The 11257-nt window shown below is 45.5% G+C and overlaps 1 protein-coding gene across 1 annotated transcript; it reads left to right on the top strand.

The window, feature by feature from the left end:
- Window positions 1-8783: 8783 nt before the first annotated feature.
- On the top strand, window positions 8784-10601 carry LOC123056861 (serine/threonine-protein phosphatase 7 long form homolog). Its single transcript, XM_044480107.1, has 4 exons — window positions 8784-9075; window positions 9151-9261; window positions 9360-9522; window positions 10224-10601. Exons 1-4 carry the CDS (start codon window positions 8813-8815, stop codon window positions 10599-10601), a joined length of 915 nt encoding a protein of 304 aa, XP_044336042.1. The 5' UTR covers window positions 8784-8812.
- Window positions 10602-11257: the final 656 nt, after the last annotated feature.

Here is an 11257-nt window from a genome sequence, read left to right as displayed (position 1 = left end):
GGGACATGCGAGGCTGTTGTCGGGCTTGCAACGCTCCCCCCCTTCCGACGCCCCCTTCAACAGAACAAAAAAGTCAAGTTGCGGTCGGGTTGGAAGACATGTAGTTGTGATCGGGTGCGACATTGCAGTTGCGGGGCTGTTGCGAGCTTTGCAACTGGCCCTCCCCCTCTACCGAAGCCCCCTCCGACAGAAGTCGAGTTGCAACCATGTTGGGGGGCATGCAAGTTGCGGGCAGGTGCGACACTTGCAGTTATGAGGCTGTTGTCTGGCTTGCAACTTGCTCGCCCCCTCTAACGGTGCCCCCTCCGACAAAACAAAAAAATCCAGTTACGGTCGGGCTAGAATACATGCAATTGATTCAACCTACTGATTCTCTACTTAATTCAACCTTCTGGTGCCCTACTTAATTCAACATGTAGATCTCGATAACTACAGATGCGTGTTAGAGACATGAAATTTGTTTCAAGGAAATAAAAAGAAAAGGCAGCTTCTTCTCTATCAACCCACGCTAGAAAAAATTAGGGCATATAAACACGATGAAAATGTATTTTTGTGTAATACATGAATAAAATTAAAACAAAAAACATGTAGAAAAGACAACAAGTGAGAATAAAAAATGTTCATGCTTGTCAAAATGTATCTTCTACAAAACTTAAATCTTCCAAAGATGAATGATAAAAATAGACAAAAGTAGAAATAAAAGTAAAAACAGACAAATAAAACATATTAAAATAAATACACAAAAAGAGAAATAAATAATAAATAATAAAGAGGGAAAAAACTAGATAAATACACGTATCTTCTTTCTGTACACACAAGCCTAACAGAAAAACAAGAAAGAAAATACAAAATATTTACGTGGGATACCTATTAAGAAAATAAATAAGAAAACAGGAAAGGAAAAATGAGAAGGACCACAAACCGTAGCCCACAGCCCACGTAACGGAAGGCACCCCGCCAGCCGCCAGCTGCTCAAATAAAGAAAGCCCAATAGGTTTTCAACAACGGGAATACATCAGTGACAAATACAGATCAATCGAATTGTATGGTTAATCCTGTCGACTGAGACTTCATTAATTCTCAGTCGACTGAGAATTAGCAGAACCCTTTCCGCAAACTAGCTCAATTCTCTGGCACAGGGTTCCAACTACACAAGGTGTATTGCTACTAAAAACATCACTCAAAGCAAGGGTCCTCCTGCCTGCAAGAATAGCTGGACTCTGGTGTTACCACAAGCATATGACAACACATCTCTACCGGCGCTGGTGGTCTTTTCTTTAAGCTGCAGTTCATCTGGTTGATTAGTTTTCAACCTATCTTTGCTTCTCCATTGCAGCCTCTTTTTCGGGCTCTGTCTCTTATTCTTCAGTCTGTTGCCCCTGTAACTTGTAATGACCCCATAAGCTGTCAATGGAAATTTGGGCACCTTTCAGGTGCCTTGCTTTGTTAAAAAAAAAAAACCCGATCGATTGTGCCGAGTTGCGACATGGCGACGATCGCGTTCCGACTCCTCTCTCGCCGGACTCTCACCAGCGCTACAGGCAAGGCCGCCCAGCACCCGTTAATTCATTCAATCCCGTCTCTCATCATCGTCTTTTTTTAGTATTTCATTCCGAATTGACACTCAAAAGCTACGGGGTCCGTGGCAGGGTCGTTGGTCGTGGCGGTCCTGTCTGCTTGGCTTCGACGACACGGCGATGGCCGATGCCAAAAGGCTGTTAGGCCACGCGTCGTACATGAAGTAAGTACTAGTACTAGTGTAACATATAAGATTTGCAGCCACGAGATACTAGCAGCTCACTAATCGCCTCCCGTGTGTGCGTTCGTCTGCACTGCAGGCTGCTGGAGAAAGAGCAGGCAGCTGTCGACCGGACCCTCGGCCGCTTGGTTTTTGGGTCGGCCGTGGTTTCCGTCGGATTGCTTCTTGCCAAGATTTATCCTCCTCCCCCGGCAAGCGGACGTACAATTACCCCTACTTCAGATGGGGTGTAGGGAAGAGATCCCGGTTTCATTTGGATAGTGTGAAATAACATGCTTTTTCGGATGATAAGATGGGTGTAATTCCTTTTTGATGTAGCTCATCATTCATGCCAAATGATAAGATGAGTGTAATTCTGATAATGTATTCAACTGTCCTTATATACTACTATCTCTGTAACTTTTTTATAAGACGTTTTTTTAAGAATCTTTATAAGACGTTTTTAGAGTTTATGAGTGTCAAAAAATGTCTTGTACTCATTTGGCTTGGTATGTGGGGAGTTGTTTTTTTATTTCAATAAATAAAGTGGTATTTTGATGGTTTCTTTCTGGGGTATAATTATGTTTTATTTGCAAATTAACACACACACACACACACACACACACACACACACACACACACACACACACACACATATATATATATATATATATGCAGGAAGTTTCTTTTTTGAGAGAACTAGAGCAGCTCAACTACTCTACGGGTTGACACATTCAGAATACATCAGATTTTGTAGGCTAGGTGGGACGTCTGAATCAAGCCTCTGATCGCCAAAGCTTCTGTGTAGGGCCGCCAGCCCATGTGCCAAGGCATTGTTGCATTGCTTCACGTGGCTGATCTTGCAAGCAGAGAAGCTTCCCATTGCCCGTCTGATGTCCATTATCAGTCCAAGCAGGCAGATCGTGGTTGGGTTTGTGCTTCTACTTCCTTGACTATCGATTGGTTGTCCATTTCAAGTATCACCCGACCATTGTACCGGCCGGCCAGAGTGTGCAACCCGACCAGGGCTGCTCTGGCTTCGGCCTCGTCCACTTCACTGCAGGGGGCAGTCCCTTGGATTCAGAGAAGAGCACTCTACCTCTTTCGTCTCTGGCTATTCCTCCTGCAGCACTCACTCCAGGATTTTTTGTCCAAAAGGACCCCCTGCCGAACGCTATTGACAAAAAAGACTACCTACGGATAAAAATGTCAAAAAAGACCCCCTCACCAGTGGCGGCAGGCGCGGCAGGTGACACGTGTCACCTGCCGCCACACCAGGAGGCGGCGGGCCCGGCCGCCACGACAGGAGGCGGCCGCGCGCGGTATAACAGATTCGGCACAGTGCAACGTAACGGGTGAGGCCAGGTGGGCCACGCCGCCACTGGCTGAGGCGGCCTCTGTTGCCCATGCCGCGCCCAGGCCGACAGCAGCATCTTCACGGGAAGCGAGGCGCGGGCCCGGCCGCCACCGGGTGAGGCGGCAGCGCGCATGCGGCCCGACAGCCCCTGACGGCGCTGATTTCTACGGCGCTGGTTTCTATGACAGCGACCTGACGGCGCTAATTTGGACGGCCTGCTGCAGCGCGTGATTTCCGCAGATGCTTTGTAAATTGGAATCTGATTCCCGCAGCCTGCGTGATTTCCGCTTCTTGCCGACACCCGAGAGCGGTGTAGTTGCTGCGTGTGATGAGACACCGCAATGCTGGAATCCGAGGCTGCGGTAGCTGAATGTACCTCGTTCTGCCGACAATACAGTGCTCCTCCTCTTTATATACGCACAACCGCGGCTGCGCATACACTCTCTCGAATATCTCCCCTTGCCTTCACTGCCTCTCTAATCTGTCTAAGTCTACAAGAATACACAGAAGGAAATACTTGGTAGCTACTTTCACTCGTGATTTTGGCCGATTTAGAGTTGGTTTTCGAAGATGGTGAAGTTGAAGAAAAGATAGATTAAGGTAAGATCTATCCATTTTTGTTGGTTTTGTTTGCATGCATGATATTTTTGTTCTGTTTGATTAGTTCCTAAGTGTGTACTCTATGTTGTTTTAGGCATTATTTCAGCACTTGGAGGAGTCATTTGGAGTTTCTGGAGTAGGATTTGCCGTGCTAAGTGAAGTACGAAGGGGGAGATCAAGGTATGAGCTTTGCAATACATGGATTTTTTTGTGATGCACGGTGGTAATTAGTTAGTCATTTAGCTCGTCATTAGCTATGTGATGTTAGTGCTTAGAGGTTCGGAAAAAATTCAAACGACGGATACAACATTTAAACTATTTTTTTTATAAGAGTAGGTTGAAGATGTTGTATCAATGTTAGTTGCATACATTTGTATTGACATGCGAGAAGCTCTTAATACGGTAATTAAGAAAAAATTACGCTGTAATTGTTCATTGCATGTGGTATGATATTTCATGTGGTATGTTTATTAATAAGTCTATGGTTAGGAAATCGTAGGTCTACTTTGTTATGTCACAATAATCTAAATTTTATATGTTAAGATTAGGTGGTAATGTACTTAATGATAAATGTAATTAGGTAAAATAATTCATCTTAGTAGCAAACAAGGAGGAGATGACGTGATTGAAGAAATTGTGTTACCATCTTCGCTATCCCTTTTGAGATGATGACCACATACATGCAAGTGCTATTTTCATACTTTTGATAGCAGAAAGAAAAATCCGTGTGTAATATTGATGTTCATGTGATAATAGGTTGACTCTGTTCATATATTACTGGTGACGGATATTTATTCGAACTATTTGGACGCTTAATTGCATTTGCAAGCACATCCATATTGGACCTAAGGTATAAAATGACGCCGTAATTTTGTTAATATTTTTTATATTGATGTACTGTCATGCCGCTGCAAATATTATTATTTGTAAATAAATGAATTTTATCGTATGATATGAAAAACATTATATCATGCCGGAAGAAATTAGATATTTTACTCATATGATATTTAAATGTTATTATCGTAATATTATGTTTAGTGGTTGTTTGGATAGCGAGTACTTACCCTCAGTTTTGTCATAACCTGTTGTAAGGAAATTATGTAGAAAACCATATTTTACTAAAAGTCGTTTTTCCAGAAGCTAAGTTTTTGCATGTTACAAGAACTATTTTAGGATATTTTTGGGGTAGTTAGAGAAAAGCAAACAGAGTTTTAGTTTGTTACGCTCATAGACAAGTTTGAGAAAAATAGATCTTTAAATACCCGTTAACCAAACAACCCCTTAAAGTCTAAGCAAATGATTCTAAAAACAAACCGAATATTTATAACGAAAATACGGTTATTATTTTAGTCATAAGATATGTAAATGTTGTCATCGTTACTAAATGTTCAGTTACTAATTATTTGAAATGTAAACATGTATGTTGGTTAGGTACTATGGAAAATTTAGTAGTGTACTATGGGAACGTCTTACGCGACGGTCCATGCGGGGTGGATGTGTCCTTCTGTGAGTCGACTACAGTAGTGGTGAGAGACATGGTCAACGTGGGTTACGCAGCTGTTAGAAGGTGCATCCGAGCGGTGTTTGGCCCAGTGATGCAGGAAAAAAAATGACAATGGAGACCTTCGTCGTTGACGGAGGAAATGATGGGACAGTTGCCCGTTGGGGTTTGCGGCCTGTCACAGGTGATCGGTCGTGGGGGTCGTACATGAGGTTTGCAAGCAATCCCAATAACTCAATCTATGGTCAGCCGATGGTGTATGTGGAGTTCATTTCAGTCACTGATGTTGCCGGATGCAGTAGCAGGGGTGGTGAGGTCGAGTTGGCCATCACATCAGCCCCTAGCATCGGCCCATCGGAACCGACGGGCGGCCAGCCTGTGTATGACACAGGATATTGGTCGGCGGCCGTTGACATGAGCGAACACGTGGAGGGATTGCCGGAGGCGCTAGATGATGATGATCATTCTTCTGCGTCTTCGGAGTCAAGCGGAGAAGAAGATGTTCCTCCTCAGAGGGCGGTCGCGGCGGCACTGCAACCTGGGTTTTTACAGGATATGAGCATCACCAACGAATTTCACTCTGCTTCTGGCCTAGGAGCGGGAAGCCTGGAGGTTGGGCAAGTTTTCCCAGATAAGAAGTCTGCTTACCAGGCAATGGGTAGCTATGCAATCGGCATCCACCGCCAGCATAGAGTGAAGCAGTCTGATAAAAAAGAGTTGAAGGTCATATGCATCCACACCGCGAAAGGTTTCCGTGGAAGAGTTCTCGCTAGACTGAAGCCTGGGGTATGTCAGTCATGGCATATCACAAAAATAGTGGAGCATACCTGTGAGCAAACTGGGACTCTTTCAGATCACTGCAATGTGACAGCAAAATTTGTGGCACAGACGATGGAAACAATTGTGCAGGGAAGTCTCAACATTAGTGTTAGGGCTCTGCAAAAAGATGCAGAGGATCTAATTGGATTCCCTGTTAGCTACAGCAAGGCTAGGCATGCGAAGGAAAATATATTCAAGAACTTGTATGGTACCTATGAGGAGGCATATTCTTATGCCCCTAGAATGCTTCATCAAATAGCAAGTGCTAATAGGGGGACTCAAGTTTGGCGGAGAGAACGTCCAAACCCAATGAACCCGGGTGAGCTAATCCTGGACCGCTTATTCTGGGCATTCGCCCAGACTATACAAGCCTTCAGGCACTGTCGCCCGGTATTATCTGTTGATGGTACCTTTCTCACTGGAAAGTACAAGGGCACACTATTGGTGGCGATTGCAGCGGATGCAAATAATCAGCTTCTTCCTATTGCATATGCATTGGTCGAGAGCGAGAACAAAGATAGCTGGTTGTGGTTCCTGAGCTGCGTGAAGATTGGTGTCGTGAAAGAGCGTAAAGGTGTTTGCATCATTTCTGATCGCAACACTGGATTATTAAGCGCTCTTGAAATAATTAAGGCGTCGGAAGAAGAGTGGGGCTGGCCCGATCTAGAGGGAAGGTGGTGCATGAGGCATTTGGCAGCAAACTTTTACTCCAAATTCAAAAACAAGGATTGGTTCAAGTTATTCAAGAGGATGTGCATGCAAAAAACTCCAGCCAAAATGAATGCGATATGGGCAGGTATCAATGGTGAGATCGACCGCGCGGCCTTGCCGCAGAGAGAAGACCGGAGGGGTCGTAGGACGACCATAAATTTGAGCCAGTGGATCACCGAGAATTGCCCTCATTTGGAGAAGTGGGCGCAGGCTCACGACACCGGGGCTCGGTATGGAATAATGACCAGCAACATGTCAGAGGTGTACAATGGTGTTCTTAAAGGGGTGCGAGCACTGCCTATCACAGCCCTAATTGAAGAAACTTGGAACCGGACCCTGTCATACTTTGCAGACAGGGTCACCGTCGCCAAAGCACAAGTTGAATTGAACAAGCCATGGTCCGAGAAGATGCAAAGACATCTGGACGAGAAAGCAAAGAAGTCCCAAAGTCATGGCTGCAGGAAAGTGGACGCACTTAGGAATAAGTGGGAGGTCAATGTGCGAGCCAAGTACGTTAAGGGTCACCACAGAGGATCAAAAAAGCAAGCTGTCACCCTTGGCTCAACCTCCTGTGAGTGCACTTGTAACAAGCCCAAGCTTGAGGGCTACCCTTGCAGTCATGTGCTCCGGGCGGCTGCTGTTCAAAAAATCAGCGTCGAGCCATACATATCGCCGTACTTTAACATGTACAATCTGTACAACACTTGGAACGGTGAGTTCTGGGCTTGGGGCATTGATATGAACTACAAAATGTTGTGGCCAGATGGGCCGAAATGGGTTCCGAACACCGACTTGATGAGAACCGCAAAGGGACGACGTCAGTCTAGGCGTCATCGCAATGACATGGACCATAGCCAGATGGGAGAACCAAGGCGATGCCGCGTTTGCAGGTGTCATGGACATTCACGCAAAGACTGCCCGTATCGAGCCAACAACAACGCATGATGTTGATATATATGTACTCGCCATGTCTATTTATATTTCTACTCGTTATGTGTACTTATATTGAATTTAAATTCATTCTCTTTGTATTATTGTACTCCTGATGTTAACTTCAGATAATTAATGTAAATCGTATCTCTTTGTATTTTTTAAGTTAATTTAGATTTGCATTTGTATTTCTGTCTTCCTCGTAATTTATATTTGTATGTTTGTGTGCAGGTTATGGGTGAAGTGCCAGTGCTTTTGCAGGGGGCCCATGACGCCGGGCACCGTTGCCACCTATTTTTGAAACCAAATACTAAGCATGATTATCGGCCTTTCAGACTTCGAACCATAAAGAAAACATGGCCAATACACAATCATTTCCTTGCTCACCTTGACGCTTATGGACTACAAGGTTTTGCTAGGCTCACATCATGCGACGACCAAGTACGTTCGGACCCATCCCTTTTGACATCCCTCGTTGACCGGTGGAGACCTGAAACCCACACCTTTCACTTTCGTTTTAGGGAGCTTGCACCTACACTGAAAGATGTTTCTATGATCACTGCTCTACCAATTAGAGGTGAGCCGGTAGTCTCTACACGAGTGTCTCCATCTTGGGCATTAGATATAGCAGCCCATCTTGGGATGGAAATGCCAGAATCACAACGTTCTGGTAACCCTCGGGGCATCCCACTCGTCTGGCTTCGTGATAACTTTCTTAATTTATCTAGCTTCGCCAATGAGGAGACGAGAAAAAGACATCTGTTTGCATATTTGTTGTGGCTCCTCGGGAATCTATTTCCAAATTCACATGGGGACGTTGTTGTCCCTGGTCTCATCTACATTGCAGAGAATATGGTAGATGAACCTTTACCCGAGCAGCCAAAATACAGCTTCGGTTCTGCCATGCTATCTCATACATAAAGAGGCTTGTGTGATGCCACGCAAAAAACCTCTTTCGCACAAAAAGCTCCATTACTTTGTGTCGCCTATGAGTTTCTACAGTTGTGGTCCTGGGAATACCTCCCTGTAGGACGACCTCATATAGTACAACCCATATACCCATATGACTTTGGCGAGGGTGCTAGCGCAACTATGGCCACTAGGTGGACAAAGGCACGAAAGTTGGTCTCCAGATATTGCGAAAAATTGTTACCCTATGTACCACCAGCAGTTTGAGATACTTGATGAGGCAGAAGTCACATGGAACCCGTGGACTCAGGACCAGCTAAAAATGGTCTTTGATGCTCGACACTTCACACCAGGCATGTTGACCGATAGTGCATTCTGGCTGACTCGCTGCAACTTATTGTTCCTGTGGTGTGTTGAACCTTACAACCCAGAGCGTGTAATGAGACAGTTCGGTCTCTATCAAGAAATTCCACCACCTTTTCCCAGACGTATCGATGAGGAAACACATAAGTAAGATGTGACATCCCTAAATAGTTAGTGTCATTTTTAATTTACTAAACTCACACTTTGTTACATAATTTGCAGGCTAACCAATATGGGCAGGGGTTGGAGTTTATACGATTGGAGGGAAGAGAACAGTGAATGGGTACACAAGTGGACAAATGAAGCGCTAGCAGATATAGTGCGTCAACTTAGGTATATTTTATGTACATTATTTTTTTACGATGATCATACGATGCGTGAAGATGCTTTGCTTTCATCACAACGGTTTATGTAATTATTTAATTTTGCAGGCCGTACGATGGAAGTACAGATCAAGCGTACAAGCAGTGGTACTGCATGAACACACGTGCTAGCCTGGCCAGTCAGCCAGCTACTATACCAACACATCTCACACAAGAGGAGCAGGCGCGGAGACATGTTGAGCTGCATGCAGCTTACTATCGTGACCACCTGGTAATCACTTGTAACTTTTTTAGGTCCATCATTTCATAATCATTGGAACTAAATAACATCCAAATATTGTTCAGCTTGAAAATGTCAACGAAGTAGGGCAGATGGCTACGGATAGCATGCCGGCCCAGGGCCCATATCGCAAGACATTCCAGAAACTTTTGCAACAATTCGTGGCAAAGAAGTTCAGATGCGGTAGAGGCGACGACGTTGCCACTGGAGCATACATGCCGGTAGCGAGGTCAGCCAGACCGAGTGCGGCACCGTCGTCCAGACCGAGCGAGGCGCGTACGAGCCATGAGCAATGGGGGGAGGGTCCGAGTACTAGAACGACATTGCCACGACATGACTCATCTCTGCCACTGCATCGCTCTTCTTCGATGCAGCTTCGTCAGGGGCAAACATCTCAGGACCATGGCATGGGCTTGGATTCGATGCCCGAGCAGTTTCTTTCCCCTAACCCATATGCGTACACAGGATATGATGCATACACCCAAGGTGAGGGATCTCAGCCGTTTCTCTCCACGCGAGGGATCCCCATGCCCGAGGAGACTCGTGTACCAGATTTAAACCAGCACCAAGTACAATGGCCAGACAGTATAGGAGAGGGATATGCTCAGGTAGTCATGTTTACATTTCAATGCATTTACAATGATATCATATATTATCCTCTAACAGTTTGTTTAAAATGTTTCTATGTGCAGGACACACCTGATGTTAATTGGGGCGATGAGAACACCCAACGCGGCGTCAACACAGGCCTCCGGGGAGCATCACATGATCATGGCGTCAACACAGGCCTCCGGGGAGCATCACATGATCTTGGCGACACAGTTACATCATTAGTTACAGAGTTCTTCGGAGGGGATGTTATTGGCCCATCTTTTATCCCCCCGGAGTCACAACCATACGCCTACAATTACGCTTCAGGTTCGCAACAAGGATTCGCGACTCCACCACCTACGCAGGACTCGCAGACACATGAAACCGAAGTGGAGTACGGCCGCGGTCTTCGTGTGACCCAGCCACCTAATCGCTTGTCGCCTTCCGGTCGTAAGGAAAGGCCAGGTGGTCGTCGTTAAGTAGGGTGATTCATCTATGCACGTGCGCGACCCATTGTATCTATATATGTGTGTATCGGACTTTTCGATTTGAACATCTATGTTTGCTGAAATAAAAATGCACCAGTCAACGCTTTCCCCTCAATATTTTCAGGCAACGCTTTCCCCTCAATATTTTCCCGCCAACGCTTTCCCTCCATATGTTCCGCCACCCATTTCCCGCCAACCCCTTCCCGCCATATCTTCCCGCCACTCGTTTCCCGCCATATGTTCCCGCCAACCCTTTCCCGCCATACTGCACTCGTTCTTTCCCGCCATTTTCTCCTCTCTACCTATAAAACCCCCTTCAGACGGAGGTGGATAAGCATTCGAGTGTAGTGTAGTCGAGATGTCCCATTATCCTTTCGATCGTAGTTTTCACCCTGGGATGAGCAGGACTCTTCTGAGGCTAGCTACCGATTTCAGGATGGACAATAGGATAGTTCCATGGGACGAACTCACCGGTAGTGACACCATAATGAATGAGTTGGCTCACCAATTACGTAGGTCTGGGTGGCCTGAAAGGACCTATGAGGAGGTACGTAAAGAACTTCTTAGGTTGCATGCAAGGTGGAAGAATGTAGTGGAGCCGAAGAGTGAAACTTTCAGAAGGACTACAGAAATGCATCCATTTTTAT

This window comes from Triticum aestivum, chromosome 3A (assembly GCF_018294505.1).
Source record: "Triticum aestivum cultivar Chinese Spring chromosome 3A, IWGSC CS RefSeq v2.1, whole genome shotgun sequence".
Lineage (NCBI taxonomy): Eukaryota > Viridiplantae > Streptophyta > Magnoliopsida > Poales > Poaceae > Triticum > Triticum aestivum.
This window is presented reverse-complemented; position numbering and strand designations above follow the sequence as displayed.